Source organism: Panthera uncia, chromosome B1, assembly GCF_023721935.1.
Source record: "Panthera uncia isolate 11264 chromosome B1, Puncia_PCG_1.0, whole genome shotgun sequence".
NCBI classification, from domain to species: domain Eukaryota; kingdom Metazoa; phylum Chordata; class Mammalia; order Carnivora; family Felidae; genus Panthera; species Panthera uncia.
In genome coordinates, this window is record NC_064811.1 from 66,614,528 (window position 1) to 66,633,118 (window position 18,591).

General features: G+C 35.7%; 1 protein-coding gene and 1 pseudogene across 3 annotated transcripts in view; one reads left to right on the forward strand and one right to left on the reverse strand.

Annotated features, from left to right (window-relative positions):
- COPS4 (COP9 signalosome subunit 4) overlaps nt 1-18,591 on the forward strand; it is a 42,222-nt gene that overhangs the window by 6,357 nt on the left and 17,274 nt on the right. For 2 of the 3 annotated variants that reach the window (XM_049630780.1, XM_049630777.1), the window contains exons 2-6: nt 8,559-8,638; nt 10,480-10,631; nt 11,588-11,691; nt 16,069-16,222; nt 16,388-16,538. In XM_049630780.1, coding sequence (XP_049486737.1) covers nt 8,559-8,638; nt 10,480-10,631; nt 11,588-11,691; nt 16,069-16,222; nt 16,388-16,538 — 641 coding nt within the window. The remainder of the gene's footprint in view (nt 1-8,558; nt 8,639-10,479; nt 10,632-11,587; nt 11,692-16,068; nt 16,223-16,387; nt 16,539-18,591) is intronic. The other variant, XM_049630778.1, reaches the window with a different exon arrangement.
- LOC125922877 (60S acidic ribosomal protein P1-like) lies at nt 1,963-2,554 on the reverse strand (annotated as a pseudogene).

An 18,591-nucleotide genomic window follows, 5' to 3' on the forward strand; every position in this document is an offset into this window, starting at 1 on the left:
TGGGTAGATTCTTCTGACCTGCTCCTAGTTTATCATTTCTTCAAAAGTGTCATCTGCTCTTCAGAACGTCATTGAATATTTAAGCTTGGTTATAGTATTTTTTAATTCTATAGTTTTTGGTGGTTCCTTTTTCTTTTAAATATATTTTTAAAATTTTTAATGTTTATTTATTTTTGAGAGAGAGAAAGAAAGAGTGCAAGTGGAGGGGCAGACAGAGAGAGGGAAATAGGATCTGAAGCCAGCCCTGCACTCACAGCAGAGAACCCAGTGCAGGGCTCGAACTCACAAACCGCAAGATTGTGACCTGAGCCAAAGTCGGACACTTAACCGACTGAGCCACCCAGGCGCCCAGTTTTTAAAAGTTTTTGTTCTAAGTAGGCCCCACGCCCAACACAGGGCTTGAATTTACCACCCTGAGATTGAGAGTCTGAGCCAGCCAGGCATCCCAGTGGTTCTGTTTTCAAATGACACTTTTTATGGTTTTCAGTTTCTTGCTGAAACTTTTTTTTTTAATAGTTTATTGTCAAGTTAGCTAACATACAGTGTATACAATGTGTTCTTGGCTCAGGAATAGATTCCTGTGATTCATAACTTACAACACCCGGCGCTCATCCCAACAAGTGCCCTTCTTAATGCCCATCACCCATTTTCCCCACCGCACCCACTCCCCATCAACCCTTAGTTTGTTCTATGTATTTAAGAGTCTCTTATGGTTTGCCTCCCTCTCTGTTTGTAATTATTTTTTTTCTTTCCCTTCCTCTATGGTCTTCTGTTGAGTTTCTCAACTTCCACACTTGCTGAAACTTTAAAGCTTGAGTTTATCTTTGTAAACATATAATTGTACTACAGTCTTTCTGATAGCTCCAGTACCTGGAGTCCCTGCTTGTTGCTATTGTCTATTGCTTTTGTTGATTCTAGTTCATATTGTCATGTGCCTTGTAATCTTTGTTGGGCAAGTTATTTAAAAATATACTTTTAGAAACATTTGGAGGCTTAGAATGTAATCTTTCAGAGAGGATTTTCATTTCCTTATGCCAGTCGCCTGTGGGTTACCTAGCTGTCTATGACAAAGGCTTCAGAATTTTTTGGTTTCCTTAGATGATCCTTAGTAATCTTATTTCCAAAGTGCTAGTGTTTCCTCTTTTGACAAGCATGGGATTCTCTTCCTCTTCCTCTGCCCCTCTGCAACACACGTACTCTCTTTCTCTCAAAATAAATAAAACTTAAAAAATATAAAAATAGGGGCGCCTGGGTGGCTCAGTCGGTTAAGCATCCGACTTCGGCTCAGGTCATGATCTCACAGTTCGTGGGTTCGAGCTCCACATTGGGCTCTGTGCTTACGGAGCCTGCTTCGGATTCTGTGTCTCCCCCTGTCTCTGCCCCTCCCCTGCTCACGCTTTGTCTCTCTCTCTCTCTCTCAAAAATAAATAAACATTAAAATTTTTTTAAAATAAATAAAAATATATATATATGCGTGTATACAGATACCTATATATTTTAAAGTACATTGCATTAAGTACATTACTCTTAACAGTAGAGACCAATATGTTTTCTCACATACATACATATATAACAACTTAATCCAGAACAAGCTGGGGAATATTTGCAGCATGCCCAGTGGTTCCCTCATGTCCCTTCCCAGTCACTACCCAGTCACTAGGAATAGATGAGATTAGTTCTTCTATATCCCTACCAACACTCAGGTTTGTTAGTGTTGTTAATATTACTCATTCTAGTGGAAGCGTAACGGTATTTCTTGTGCTTATAATATGCATTAACCTAATGAGTATTGAGGTTGAGTACCTTTTAGTATGCTTATTGGGCATTTGCATATTATCTCTAGTGAAGTGCCTATTTAAACATTTGGTCTGTTTTTTAATTGGGTTGTTTTTTACTGATTTACAGGCATTTTAAATATATTCTGGATAGGAGGGTTTTCGTTTTTTTGTTTTTTTGCCAAATAACACGGATTACAAATCCATGGATTACAAATATCTTTACTGGCTTTCATGTTTTACTTTTTTTTTTTTTTTTTTTTTAAGAGTTCAGCTTTTTATTGAACAGATTACAGAAGAGGCATAGTGAAAGAGACCAAAGCCCATGTCATCAGACTCCTCTGATTCTCCTTTCTTGGCTTCCACTTCCTCCACAGCGAGGGACTGCAGTAGTGGAAAAAGCGGGACCTTCTGTGGTGTAGCACTAGCTGCTGGGGCGGGTCCTCTAGCCCCTACCTTGCTGATGAGGCTCCTGATGCTGACATTGGCCAGGGCCTTTGCAAGCAAGCCGTGCCAGAAAGGTTCAACATTCACACTTGCTGCTTAACGAGGGCATTGATCTTTATCCATCACCATCACCTCATTGTTCTGCAGGATGAGGGCAGAGTTGCTCCTGGCCAGCTCCAAGGCGGAGGCCATGGAGCAGGCAAGTGCTAAGCAAGTTCTGAGCAGAAGAGTCATGAGCCAGTGCTGAGCGCTGAGCACTGACCACTGAGCACTGAGCGAGCTGGTGCTGGGGCTCCCGGTGTGCTAGTGCTAGTCTCAGGATGAGATGAGGGCCTCACCCCAGCGCGGCATTAGATTCCTCAGAAGGACTGAGCATCTTAGCAGGAACGGAGGAAACAATGCATCACTTTTCTAATGGAATTTAATGGCTATTGATAGATATTCTTAATTTCAAAGAAACATCTGTTTTTTATTCTTACAAAATTTCATTTCTTGTGGTAAGAACTTTTAAGAATTACTCTTTTAGCACCTTTCAAATATGCAATACACGGTATTATTATCACCAGGATGTACATTATATCCCCATGACTTATTTATATTGTAATTGGAAGTTTGTACATTTTGACCTCTTTCACCCATTTTGCCCATTCCCCTTTCCATGCCTCTGGCAACTACCAATCTGATCCCTGTATCTGTGAGCTTGGTTTTGTTTTGTTTTAGATTCCACTGTAAGAGAGATCATTTGGTATTTGTCTTTCTCTGACTTATTTCCCTTAGCATAATGCCCTCAAGATCCATTCATCTTGTTGCAAACAGCAAGATTTCCTTTTTTATGGCTGAATAATATTCCATTGTGTTTACATACCACATTTTCTTTATCCATGCATTGATTGATGGACACTTAAGTTGTTTCCATATCTAGGCTATTATAAATAATGCTGCAGTGAACATAGTAATTTACACGTCTTTTCAAACTAATATTTTCATTTTCTTTGGATAAATACCCAGAAGTAGAATTGCTGGATCACAGGGTGGACTTTTTATTTTTTATTTTTTTATTTTTTAAGAGAGAGAGAGAGAGAGAGAACAAGTGGGAGAGGGGCAGAGGGAGAGAGAGAATCTCAAGCAGGCCTCACACTCAGAGAGGAGCCCGTCATGGGGCTTGATCCCGTGATCCTGGGATTATGACCTGAGCTGAAATCAAGGAGTCATACACTTAACCAACTAAGGTACCCAGGGACACCAATTTTTTTTTTTTTTTTTTTTAAGGAAACTTCATATTGTGGGTTTGTTTGTTTTTTTGAGGAACCTTCATACTGTTTTCTATAGTGGCTGTACTAATTTACATTCCCACCAACCATGCATGAAAGTTCCCTTTTCTGCACCTCTTCACCAACACTTGTTAGTTCTTCTCTTTTTAATAAAAGCCATTCTAACAGGTATGAGGTGATATGTTATTGTGGATTCGGTTTGCACTTCTCTGATTATTAGTGATGTTGAACATTTTTTTTCATGTGCCTTTTGGCCATCTGTATATCTTCTTTGGAAAAATGTCTATTCAGTCTCTCAGTCCCTCTGCCCATTTTTTAATCACATTTTTTTTTTTTTTTGCTATTGATTTGTATGAGTTTTTAAAATATATTTTGAATATAAACCCCTTCTCAGATACATGATTTACAAGTATTTTTCTCCTATTCTGTAGGTTGCCTTTTTATTTTGTAGGTGGTTTCCTCCACTTGAAGCTTTTTAGCTTGATGTAACTCCATTTATTTATTTTTGCTTTTGTTGTCACTGCTTTTGGAGTCAGGTCGGAAAAGATATTAATAAAACCAGTGTCAGGAGCTTACCACCTGTGTTTTATTGTAGGAGTTTTATGGTTTCAGGTCTGACATTGAAGTCTTTAATCCATTTTGAGTTTATTTTTGTGTGTGGGGTAATATAGTGGTCCTGGTTCATTTTTTTGCATGTGGTTGTCAAATTTTCCCAGCACCATTTATTGAAGATACTGTCCTTTCCCCATTGTATATTCTTGCCTCTTTTGTTGTAAATTAATTGACCATATGTGTGTGGGTTTATTTCTGGACTCTCTATTCTGTTCCGTTGATCTATATGTCTGTTTTTATGCTGATACCATACCATTTCATTAGTGTAGCTTTGTAATAACTTGAAATCAGGACTGTGATGCCTCCAACTTTGCTTTTTTTCCTCAGGATTGCTTGGTTATTTGGGGACTTTTATGGTTCCATACAGATCTTAGGATTATGTATTCTATTTCTGTGAAAAATGCCTTTGGAATTTTTTTTAATGTTTGTTTATTTTTGAGAGAGAGAACGCGTGAGCACTCACGAATGCACATGTGAGCTGGAGAGGGGCAGACAGAGAGGAAGACAGACAATACTGAGCCGGCTGTCTCTGTGCTGTCAGGCTGACACAGGCTCAGATCTCACAAACCATGAGATCATGACCTAAGCTGAAACAAGAGTTGGGTACTTAACCAACTGAGCCACTTAGGCGCCCAGGAACTTTGATAGGGATTTCATTAAATCTGTAGATTGCTTTGGGTAATATGGGCATTTTAACAATAGTAATACTTTCAATCCGTGACTATGGAATATTTTTCCTTTTATTTATATCTTCAATTTCTTTAATCAGGGTCTTATAGTTTTCAGAGTACAAATCCTTCATCTTGATTAAATTTATTCCTATTTTATTCTTTTTGATGCACTTGTAAAGAGGATGTTTTTTCTTTCTGATAATTTGTTATTAGCGTATAGAAACACAGCAGATTTTTGAGTATTGATTTTGTACCTTGCAACTTTACTGAATTCATTTAACAGTTATATTTCTTATATTGTTTAGTTTTATTGCAACGTTTGTTTTGTTTTATTATAATTTAATGTGTGATAATATTATTTGAATTGTAAATTTTTATTTGCCTAACTGTATTATAATATCTTCAAAGACTAAGTTTACTTAAAATTCCTTTAGTGTCATACACAGAATCTTATATAGCATTTTAAAAACCCTAGGTGCTCAATTTTGGATGATTTTATATGGCAATATTAAATAATTATTTAAATCCTTGATTTAAATTAGGTTTGTTAGTCATTCCATATTATTGTGAAAAAGTAATTTCTTATTCTTAGATACTAGAATTTAAAAAAGTTATTTTTAATGTTTATTTATGTTTGAGAGAGACAGAGTGCGAGCAGGGGAGGGGCAGAGAGAGAGGGAGACACAGAATCCAAAGCAGGCTCCAGGCTCCAAGCTGTCAGCCCAGAGCCTGATGCAGGGCTTGAACTCATGAACTACGTGATCATGACCTGAGCCAAAGTTGGATGCTCAACTGACTGAGCCACCCAGACGCCCCTTAGATACTAGAATTTATATATTAGAGAAGGAGCAAGTTAACATCTAGCCTTAACTCTGCACCTCACTTTCTTAGTCCATAGAAGTTGAGAGTTTGAGTAGGCAGTTTGTAATTCTCTGGCAAGTTGTATGATGTGGTTAATAAAAAACTTTTGTCACTTTTTAGGTTTTTTTTATGGGGGGGGATGGTGTTTTTCTATATAGACTTGTTGATAATTATGAAGTAATGATTTAAAACTTAGGTTAATCAGAAAATTTCTGTGAGGGGCACCTGGGTGGCTCAGTCGGTTGCGTGTCCGACTTCAGCTCAGGTCACGATCTCACCGTCCGTGAGTTCGCGCCCCGCGTCGGGCTCTGGGCTGATGGCTCAGAGCCTGGAGCCTGCTTCCAATTCTGTGTCTCCCTCTCTCTCTGCCCCTCCCCCGTTCATGCTCTCTCTCTGTCTCAAAAATAAATAAACGTTAAAAAAATTTTTTTTTAAAAAGAAAATTTCTGTGAGACATTGTCATCTTTGAATGTAATGTTAGTATAAAATAATTTATGGGGATCTAAAATTAAGAGGGCTTAGCCATGAATGTGAAGAATATGAATATGAAGAATAATCAAAAAAGAATAAACCATTGAATATATTAAATAAAAGCATACCCAGAGCAATAAAGTAGATATATAAATATAGATATGGGAAATAATATATGTGCACATCTGTGTATGTTTATGTATAGAGAAAATGAGATATTCCGTAATGAATTTTCAGATGGCTGAATATTCTTCCTCAAATTTTAAAAACAATTTAAAAAATAATTTTTATTTTAAATCTTAATAATATTTCCTTGCTTAATTAGAGTAGTTTCTCTCTTCTTTTGGAGTTCACTGTCTTTTCTTTCCGTATACCTTTCTTACAAAGTCAGTTTGATTCATTGTGTTTTTGAGAAATCATATAACCAAGGTTGTGAGAATATTGTATGGGTTGAGAATCAGTAAATGTTGAATGGTAGCTTGAAGGTGTGCTTTAAAAATACAAATCATAAATTTGAATGAGTTTGGGCTCTATTCATGTACATATTTTTTCCTATTTGTATATTTTTTTCTTGAGTATATTCTGGATGATTTTCTGAATAGTTGCAGTGCTATTAGGTTGGTAAAATGCATTAGCCAATGCTTTTTTAATTTTTTTTTAACGTTTATTTATTATTATTGAGAGACAGAGAGAGAGCATGAGCATGGGAGGGGCAGAGAGAGGAGGAGACACAGAATCCGAAGCAGGCTCCAGGCTCTGAGCTGTCAGCACAGAGCCCAAGGCGGGGTTCAAACTCACAAACCATGAGATCATGACCTGAGGCAAAGTCAGACGCTTAACTGACTGAGCCACCCAGGTGTCCCAGCCAATGCTTTTTAAAAAATTTTTAATGTTTATTTTTGAGAGAGAAGGAGAGCATGTGTGAGTGCATGTGCAAGTGCACAAACGTGAGTGCATGTGTGAGCGGGGGGAGGGGCATAGAGAGAGGGAGACAAAATCCTAAACAGGCTCCGTGCTGTCGGCGCAAAGTCCAGCATGGGGCTAGAACCCATGAGCCGTGACATCATGACCTGGCCTGAAGTCAGATGATCAACCAACTGAACCACTCAGGTGCCCCTGACTAATACTTTTAATAAATATTACTATAAAGACAAAAGGGATAAAATATAGTGTAATACTTGTGTACCCACCACTCAGTTTAAGAAATAAAATACTGTTTTTTTAAATTTACTAAAATGTTGAATATTTGAGTGCTTGTGATATGCTGCTCTAGGCATTGTGTATATAGCAGTCAACAAAACAAAAATCCTTGTCCTCGTTGAGTTTACATTTTAGGAAGGAATTTGCCATTGCCTGATAATTGTCATTGTTCCTATTTTTAGCATTTCCCCCATCCTTTTTAGAGTGCTGATTTGAATCTTATGTGCTCATGAATATTAGAATAGTTATTAGAAATGATTGCAAATAAAGAATATATAGGCACCATCTGACAACATAAAGGGTGTTCTATCAGTACATTTGGCTTGGTGAAGTTTATTTGGTACATACGAAGACATTTAATCTCTAATATTTGGTTTCACTGCCTAGTCAACACTATCCTATTGTTGGTGACCCTAGTTTCATTAGGTCCACAAGAGGAAAGCATTCTGGGTCACCTCATATAACATTCTTGTGTGTCTGTGTAATACACAGTTGAAGGAAGTATAGTTTATCTTTTAAGGCATTTGAAAGAAAGTTGACTTTTTAGTTTAAATTCCAAACTAAAACTTTTTCCAAAAAAAATGGCACCTTAGATCCAGTAACTGAGAGTTACAGATTCACTCTTTCTTGTGATGGGCTTGAAAACTTTTTTTTTTTTTTAAAGTAAGCTGTATCCCCAATGTGGGGCTTGAACTCACAATCCCTGAGGTCAGGAGTTGCATGCCTAACCAACTGAGCTAGCCAGGTACCCCGGGGTTTGAAAACTTTTAAAAAATTGTGGTATACTGTAGAGGAAATTAGAAGTGGCACCTTAGAATTTATAGACTGGGAACCTACAACAACAACAACAAAAATCTGTGGTGTACTATAAATAAAAGCACAAACTAGGGCATTATGAAAGAAACCAGCAGAAATAGAAATGAATAAACATCAGAGTTAGCATTAGAATATATAGTGTCCTCGGGGTGCCTGGGTGGCTCAGTCGGTTGAGCGTCCGACTTCGGCGACTTCAGCTCAGGTCATGATCTCGCGGTCCGTGAGTTTGAGCCCTGCGTCAGGCTCTGTGCTGACTGCTCAGAGCCTGGAGCCTGTTTCAGATTCTGTGTCTCCCTCTCTCTCTGACCCTCCCCCGTTCATGCTCAGTCTCTCTCTGTCTCAAAAATAAATAAACATTAAAAAAAAAAAATTAAAAAAAAAAAAAAGAATATATAGTGTCCTCTGAAGATTCTTTTTATTTGGTATTTTTTCAGGTATCGTCAGATCCTGGAAAAAGCCGTTCAGTTATCTGGGGCAGAACAACTAGAAGCTTTGAAAGCTTTTGTGGAAGCAAGTAAGTAGAACGAAAATTCCACGTCTGCCTTGTATTATTGAGTTAGGACTTCAAAGCTTGCTCAAGCTTGTTTTATATCAAATTATCAATATAATTTTCATTGAGATTAAATTAAATATGCATTGAAATTGATTGATTTTAGAATTTAAACTATTTACAACTTGATTATTTTTCAGTAAGTTGTCTTCAGAGTTACATTACCAATTAAGGTTTTGTATAGTTATTCATACAGTAACTGATGGAAGGCAATATAGCATAACGATAAAGAGAATAGTCTAAATTCAACCTGGTCTGCTGCTTTATTGAGTAAGTTAGTTCCTTTGTGCCTCCTTTTCCTTGTCTCTAAAATGAGGGATTTGATAGCAACCCTGTAGAAGTGTTGGGAGTTTAAATGAGTTAATATACATAGTAAAGTGCTTAGAATAGTACCTGGCATTTAATACGTGCCATGTAATTGTTAACTTATTAACGTTAAGAACATTCCTTTTGAATGGGAACTAGAAATTTCCATTCTTCAAGACACTCTCTCCCACTTCCTGACTTTAAACATATCCAGTTATCTTGAAAATGACTCAAAATTCAGGCTTGAATTTATGCTCAGTTAACAGTATTAACGATACTTGAGAGTGCTTTCATGCACATTATCATGAGAAGTGCTAGTGTGTGTGGTAATTTCTTTCTAACAGCTGAAAGTGCCTAATGGCACTTATAATGAAACTGTTTGCTCAGCTGCATTCAGTATTATCCAATAATGAACTCTAATTAATACATCATAAACTGATGAGAAGCTTTTTTACAGGTTACTGTAAGTTACCGCCTCAAAAATTGTGGCCTGCAATGTGTGATGAACTGACAGTGCTGTTAGGAATGGTTTTATTGAGAACATTGCAATATGATAGTGAAAGAATAATGATTTTTATAAACTTTGATCTTTATATAAACTTTGAATCCACTGAACCACCAAGAAAAGCAGTCTACTGTTAAAATCCTTTGTATCGACTGAACAGTTTTTTCCCCAGTAACTGCTGATTTGAGACTTAATTTATCTGAGTAGTGGTCACAAGCATGATGTATCTTTTAAACTATAATAATAATGATCATAATAGTGAACATTTGTTGAGTGCTTTGTGCCACATGTTGTTCATAGTGCTCTCTATATATTGCATTTGAGCTTCACAGCATCTTTATCCACATTTTACAGATGAGGAAACAGAAGCACAGAGAGGGTTAAGTTTCTTGTGTGAGGGCATCTAATCATGCGTGACCTCAGAGCTTTCTTCCTTAATCACATACAGTAATAAAATGTTTATAAATAGTGTCATTAAGTATGTCTGTACATCTGGTGCTGACCTCAGTTATTATTTGTTGTTTTTATTAGGAAAGTACAAGTGTCAGTAACTGTCACTACTTGCTTTATTTAAATTTCATGAAAATTATTTCACTGTGTCTTCTTTAACTCCTTTTTATAACGAGGTGTAGGATAAAAGTATAGGTGTTTCTGTACCTTCCCTTTGTAGAAGAATAAAGGAAGAGAAAGGAAGATATAAAATTCTTAAATGTAAAACAAAACTTTTCCCAGCCACTTGTTTCTTAGAAAACTTAAGGGACTTTTACTGCTGTAGTATTTAATGGTGTAGTCATTATATAATCAAATAATTCTGCATAAGGAAAACCGATTCTGTTATATAAGATGATATGGGTTTGGAAATCCCCGAATAATGCATTGAGGGTTGTACTAATATATATTGTTTTTAATAATAGTTTTAGGTAAAAATTGATGGCTTAATGAAAATTTGTAAGTTATTCATATTTTTTTATCTCTTTCTTTTTTTTTTGACAAGTGGTGAATGAGAATGTCAGTCTCGTGATCTCTCGACAGTTGCTGACTGATTTCTGTACACATCTCCCTAACCTGCCTGATAGCACAGCCAAAGAAATCTATCATTTCACCTTGGAAAAGATCCAGCCTAGAGTCATTTCATTTGAGGAGCAGGTAAAAATCTATAACAGTGAGTTTTGAACATGAGATAGCAGTAATTATTTTGAGAGATATTATTACATTTTTAAAGGAGGTGATCATCCAATTTTATTTTTGACAAAACAATGTGCCAAACAGCATGTTACAGTGTAAAAACTCCAGGATGTTGTAACTCCAGCTGACATTTGCTCAGATATTACAATTTGATTTATGAATCAAATATTATTCTTTAGACAATTTTTAAAATCGGTAAAATTGCAGACTCTGAGTGGCAGAGCCAGGATTCAGTTCTAGATCTTTGGTCTTTGGAACTTTAGGCTTAGTCACTAACTGCCTTCCAAGTTTAGAAATGAGCATATTAATTTCCACAGTGAGGAGACTAGCTTGCACAGCATGCAGGTTCTTTGTTTTTAAAGAGGAGGGATAGGGTGGTGAGTAGTCTGTAGTGGCCAGGCCAAGTCTGAACAGCTTAACTATATTCTTCGGTGAATAGGGTCTCAGGGGTCAATGGCCTTAAACAGATTAAAAACCCTGGGACCACAGTTCAGAGAAGAATAAGTTATTCTATCCTCGTTTCTGTTGGGAATAAAAACAGATTGTAAAAGTAAAAACTAATACAAGTTAAAAAAAGAAAAAGAGTCAGTAAAATTGTTAATAAGGCTGAAAACTTAGGAAAACACCAGTGTTATATATGCAGTTAGCATAAACATAAAACTTAATATTTAAATTAAATTATTGCCATAATCCACATTGCAGAAATGGGTTAATTTCAGTTCAGTATTTTGATATTCCATGAATTCAGAATTCATTAAAAAAAATTTTGGGTGGTCTAGATAAATTTGCGCTGTTTACTTGCTATCTTAGAATGTTGAATGAAAACATTATCACAATAGATAAACTTACCATCCATTTATTTTAATTAGTTACTAATGTCAGTTGAAATAATTTAAAATGTCTACCTACTATTTCAGGTTGCTTCCATAAGACAGCATCTTGCATCCATATATGAAAAAGAAGAAGATTGGAGAAATGCAGCCCAAGTGTTGGTGGGAATTCCTTTGGAAACAGGACAAAAGTATAGTAAATAGTGGATATTGGATGGAGATGTATATAGGATATGTATCGTTGTTCATTTGTGGGTTTTTGGGTTTTTTTTTTACATTCTAGTGCAAGAAACATCATAAACAAGTTAATAAGTAAATAAATTCTGTAGTATGTTAGGTGTTAAGTACCAGGGAGAAAAGTAAAGGGAAAGTAGGGAGCAGGTTGTATCATTAAACAGGATGGTTGGAGTAGTAGAGTGGTCCAGATATACCTTCTCAGACACTTGAAGGAAGTAGTCATGAGTTTAGGGAAGATTATAAGTAGATCCTCTTAGAGAGAAAGGCTAGTGTAAAGGCCCTAAGATGGGAGCATACCTGGAGTGTTTTCAGAAGATCAAGGAGACCAGTATGGGTGGAATGGAGTAAACCAAGAGAAGGTGGGGGGCTGAGATCAGAGAGTACTGGGGACCAGATTATATAGGTTCTTGTAAGTCATTGTAAGGCCTTTGTCTTTTCTGTAAGTGAAATGAAGGGAAACCATTGGAGGATTTTGTGTGGAAGAGTGACACGATCTGACTTCTATTTTTAAAAATCATTCTGGGGGCACCTGGGTGGTTCAGTTGGTTAAGCGTCTGACTCTTGATCTCAGCTCAGTCTTAATCTCAGGGCTCAAGCCCCGCATTGGGCTCTGTGCTGGGCATGAAGCCTACTTTAAAAAAAATCATTCTGAGTACTTGGTTGAGAATAGCTGTAGGCAAGTAATGATAGAAGTAAGGACATGAGTGAAGAGGCTTATGTACTACTGCAGATAAGATGGAGATTGTGAGAAATGTTGGATCCTGGATATGTTTTTAAGGTAGAGCTAAGGATTTTCTGGTAGCTTACATATGGAGTATGAGAAAAGGAGCCATGATAAATCCTGGTTTTGGTCTGAACAACTAGAAAGATGGAGTTGTCGTCTCCTGCATAGTAAAGAATAGGTTTTGAGGGAGGAGCAGGAATTCCATTTTGGACATGTGATAACTAAGTGGAAATATCTAGTAGGGAGTTGAATACACTAAAAGAGAGATATGGGCTAGAGATACACATTTGGAAGTCACTGATATATAGAGAGAGATGGAATTTAAAGGCATTAGATTGGATGAGATCCCCAAGGGAGGGAATATAGATAGAGGAGAGGACTGAGTACTGAGGCCTGGAACACTCCAACACTAAGAGGTGAGGGGCAGGAAGAAGATAGATCAAATGAGGATTGAGAAGAAAACCAGAAGAATGTGGAATATGGCAGCCTAGAGGCCAAATGAGGAGAATGTATCAAGAAGGAGCAAGTGATCTGCTATGGTGTTGATAGGTCAATTAAGCTGAAGAATGAGGGTTAACCATTGGAGTTAGTAAAGTGGAGGTCACTGGGGCCCTTGACAAAAGCTGTTTTGGTGAAATGGTAAGAATGAAGAAGCCTGACTGGAATGGTTTAAGAGAGAATGGGAAGAGAAGAGTTGGAAATGGTATGTATGGGCAGCTCTTTGCAGAAGTTTTCACAAAAAGAAAGAAATCTGGTAGAAGCAGCAGAGGTTAGGTTAAGAGATTATTTTTACTTTAATGATTTTTCCTTTAATTTTTTGGAAAGCAAAAATATAATATGGGAGGGTAGAGAAGAGGATTCTTGCAGGAGTGGACAGGAGGGGAAGGAATCTAGTGGAGAGATAGTTTTTAGATAGGGGCATAGATAGTTGATCTATGGCTGAGTTTCTCAGCCCAGGCACTGTTGGCATTTAGATGGAATAATTCTTTGTCATGGGTTGCAAGATGCTCAACAGCATCCCAGACCTCTGCTCACTAGATGCCAGTAGCATCACCGCCCCTAGTTGTGATAGTCAAAATGTCTGTAGACATTGAGACATGTTCCCTGATGGGCAGAACAGTGCCCAGTGATCCACAGTAACAGCTAGGAATGCAGAGTATGTGGTATTGATATTAGCAATGTGGTGGTGGCATTTGTGCAGGTATTCTTTGATTGCTCTGGTATTCTTAATGAAGTCAGAATCAGTCATCAGGGGGAAGTGTAGACGGGGTTGGGAGTGTCGAAGTTGAGGGAAGGCAGGAATATGAGAAAAAATTTTCTAGGAGAGTGAGACAGAGAATGGTGTAGGAATATATAATATACTTGGTAGCATAAAGGGCTCATCTGAAGGTTGTAGTGATTGAAATGAGGTCATTCAGATTGGTTAGGTGTTTTTCTCCATCAGAGTTCAGCTATATGGGTGCAGGAAAGGAGTAGACAAACTTAGGTTTAACCAGAGTTAGGATTTTGGCCAAGTGTGACAGCAAAAGTGGGACAAGGGAGATGAATGCACATTCAAATCAATAATTACAATGATTGACCATAGGGCTTAAGCTAGTTAGGAGTTAAGTGAGGCCATCAAGGGGAAAAAGAGGTAACAATGTAATAAGATCAGTGGTTTGGAGGTCACAGTGAGTTCAGTGGGTTGTTGGGTTTGAGATGCTAGAAGAAGTGAGATGGAGAAACAATTAGAAAAAATTAAGATGATAGGTTGTAACTTTTATTCAGTTAATCTTAACTTTTTGTTAAGTATTTTTAAAAACATCTATAGTGCTTAATGAAACATTCCTCCCAAGTATATTGTACAAGGAAGAAGACAGATGTGAGATTCTTGGTTACACTTTTTAAACACACTTCCCCTCTCAGTACCAACTGTGAATGACTTAAAAATGTTTCATCTGCTTCTCTACTTTTTTTTACCAGGGAAATGAGGGATTCTTTTTTGGTCTTCATTAATATTTATGAAGGATGATAAGGCAGACACTACTTCAGGCATCTTGGCTTTTCTGCATTACTTACGAAATTATTAGGCAGTGATGCTCCTTGAAAAAGCAACCAGTTTATGAAAATGGTTTTGTTATGTAGATACTGAATTTTGCTTTCCAAAGCCTCTTGTTAATTTGGGTTTTTTTCTTTGATAGTTTGAAAAGGCTGGGCTTATTGGCTTTGGTCTTACTCTGTCTGGAGCATTTTCTTCCTAGTACAGGGCAATTGATTTATTTTCACTGGTAGTTGAAATAAATATAAAATTAGATACTGTTCTTTGCAGTGATGGGATTTATCATTTTGGTAGTCCTATAGCATTATCTTTGTGAGGATATCAGAGAACTGAAAATTTAGCCCTTGTTTTTTTTAATTTAGAAGTTTCCTAAACAAATTAACCTAAAAGTGATTAAAAGTAAAATCTGGATAAACGGTTGAGAACTCGTTTCTTTAAACTATGATTCATTCTGATAATTAAAGTAATACATTTAATAGATACACTTGGCATAAAATTGGAAAATTGAGAAAAGTATAGTGCTATGTATAGCAGTTCGTGTAAATTCGAGTTGTGAAAGGAAACACTGTAGTGCCAAATGTCAGTAATATATGACTTGTGGAGAAAATTCGCATTTGTATAAAAAAATTTAAAAAGTAAAGAATTAATTTCAGCGTTGGGCCATGTAAATTGTAAACTCAGTTCTTGCCACATGGTGGCATCACTTTGCTGGCAATAAAAAAGATTCATTTTTCTCTAAGGCTTAATCATGAATTATGTGAGTTTTGAATTAGGTGAGGTGTTCAGTTGTGCATTTCTTGCATAAAACGTGGCTACTGGGATAAAGAAGAAAATGAAAACCACCTGGAATCTCAGTGCCTAGAAATAATTGCTATTACCATCTTCATACACATGTATAGAAATACTTTCTAATGGTGTCTTCCATGCTGTCTTATCCTATTTTTTGACTTAGCAAAAACACATGATGACTATTTTCGCGTAGTAATGATTATAATAACTATATATTATTATACCATCTTTATGTACCACAATTTAATTGATTATTAAAAATATCATAATAGGTGATTTCTAATTTTTTTCTTACATGTATTTATGAGTAGCTTTACAAATGAATATTCCTTGTACATATGTGTGCACATCCCTTATTATTTTCTTGCGATTTGTTTTCTAGAGATAAAATATAGTAGCTAAGGAATATATGCATTTTAAAAGATTCAAAGAATGATTGGAGAATATATTGCCAAATTGTTTTCCAGGATGGTTGTACTAATAGCCCCAGCACCAGTATACGGTGTACCCCTAAACTGGGCATTTTTTCTTTTAAGTTCTTTGACTGTGAGATTATTTGAGGACTAAAGGAAACTAAAATACAATGGAGCAATCATGATGATAAAATAAAAATTCAATAACATTTATTTTGGAAGTATTTTTTTAGATTTTTCTCTAATGCAGTAAAAATTTGATATGCTTATATTAACAGCATGTATGGAGGAAAAATACATTTTTTACCACTCCTAAAAATTTTCTTGATAAAATATTTAGCCATTATATTTTTGTGTTATATCCTAGGCAGTACAATGTAGATTATAAGTTGGAGACTTACCTGAAGATTGCTAGGCTATATCTGGAGGATGATGACCCAGTCCAGGCAGAGGCTTACATAAATCGAGCATCATTGCTTCAGAATGAATCAACCAATGAACAGTTACAGATACATTATAAGGTAACAGATGAGTTGATTTGGAATTAATTTTGTATTGGAGAGTCCTACTATACTGAGATATTCCAGATATCTGATAAATGGTGTTATGTATTAGAAATTCTCTCTTTTATTTTTTGCTTTGATTTTTAATTTTTCCCCCTAATTGAAACATTTTCCCTTCTGTAGGTATGCTATGCACGTGTTCTTGATTATAGAAGAAAATTCATTGAAGCTGCACAAAGGTACAATGAGCTCTCCTACAAGACAATAGTGCACGAAAGTGAAAGACTAGAGGCCTTAAAACACGCTTTGCACTGTACCATCTTAGCATCAGCAGGTAAACATGTAATTTGTGCTTTCATAAACAGTTATCTTTGCTTAATAATTTCAGGTTTGTTATTGGAGGATTTAGTAAGGAATTATTTATTCTTCAAGGGGAGGTCTTATTACTACCATTATGGTAAATTTAGTTGAAACACTTTAAACAGTTAAAAACAGCAATAAAATAGATTGTTAACTTCAAAAATTTTTAAATATGCATGTATCAGTCTATTACCTACATGTGTTAGGAGTAATTACGAGAGAGAATATGGAGTTTAGTTCGCCTAATAGATAACTTAAAAATGAATAACAAAATTATGTGAGAATTACATAAAGAGAAGTTAAAATTAAAATCTAGAGATTGATGATAATACACTGCTTTTGAGATCTTTTTTAACCTTCAAGCCTTAGTTTCAGATCTCACATTTATCCTTTTCTTTGGTAAATGTGAAAAATATTCTTTGTTCTCTTTTACTAAATTACAGCATGTACATCACTCAACTTATAAAGCAGAAAGGGCATTGAGGAGAAATGCTGGTAATTCTAAACTGGCTTTTCTAAATCATTTTTAGAATGTCTATTCTTGATCTGTGTTTGGTTGAGAGCCTAATGACGTGTTCACACTATGCATTTCATTCTTTATGAAGCAGTGATCTTACTTATTACATTTTTGTTACTGAAAAGGCAATACATAACGTGGTACTGCTTCCAGTTCTAATGAGCTTTTATCAATTACTTGTATTTCCTTCAATGTAAAAGTGTCTGTGTCCCCCCCACCTTTTTTTTATATAAGTGGTAGCATGATATACACACTTTGGCCACCTGTTTTTTTCCTGTACCTATATATCAGTGATCTTTAAATGTCAATACATATCGCTCATTCTTTTTGATTTTCTATTGCTTGGCTTTATCATAATTTATTTAGTCAGTTACAAACAGTGCTATAGTGATTATGCACATATATGAATACATGTATAGGTTAAATTCTTGAGTCCCAGGGTATATACCTTTAAACTTTGTATAGAAATTATATACCGCCCTTTAGTGTTACCTTCCAGGCAACAGTGTCCATGCAGACCTGATTTCTCACACCTGTATTACCAAACGTTTTCATCTTTGCTAATGGATGAAAAGGTAGTATTTCACTCCAGTTTTAATTTGCATTTCATTTACTAGGAATGCTCTTGAGCATCTTTTCATATGTTAAGAAAAATCATTATTGAAAAACCTGTATTTTTTTGAATGAATTATCTGTTTATGTTTATTAGCCAGGCTTTGAGTTTTTATCTTGGTGATTTATGAAAGCGCCTCATGTATATAAGAAATTTAACAATTTTTTCCCCAATTTGTTGTCTCATTTTTGGTTTTGTCTCTGAAATTTTTGCCATACAGAAACTCTTTATTTTTATACGGTTAAATATATTAATCTCTTTTTTTTATGGACTTTGGGTTTTGTTTACTTGCTTAGAAAGGTCTTTCCTATTCTGAAATTAGGTATTTTAAATTCCCACGTGTTTTCTTTCAGTACCCTAGTTTCCCACATCCTCAGATTCTGGTCTCAGAACCCCTTTACACTGAAAAATTGAGAACCCTTTCCTTTGCTTATGTAGGTTATATCTATTGATACTATATTAGCAATTGAGATAATAAATTTAAAAAATAATTCATTTAAAAGTAGCAATCATAAGTCCATTACATATAAATAAAAAGTGATATTTTTATCAAATAACTATATTTTCTAAAGTAAAAAAAGTTAAGAGAATGAAGTTGTTTTTACATCTTTTCAAATCCTATCAATGTCTATCTTAACAGACAAAAACTGAATTTTTTTTTAAGCTGAATTCTTAAAAGTACTTCTGTATTCAGTCTGCTTTGATATGTTGTTTCAAAGGAAGTATATGAAGAAAATCCAGCTCACAGTGTGTAATTGGAAAAAGGAGGCATATTGATGACTTTTTCAGATAATTGTGATATTCTTTCATGCTACACTTAACTTGACCAGTGGTATGGTTTCTTATAGGTTAGTCACAGTGTGGCATCTGAAACCGTATCAATGAACTTTTTGCACC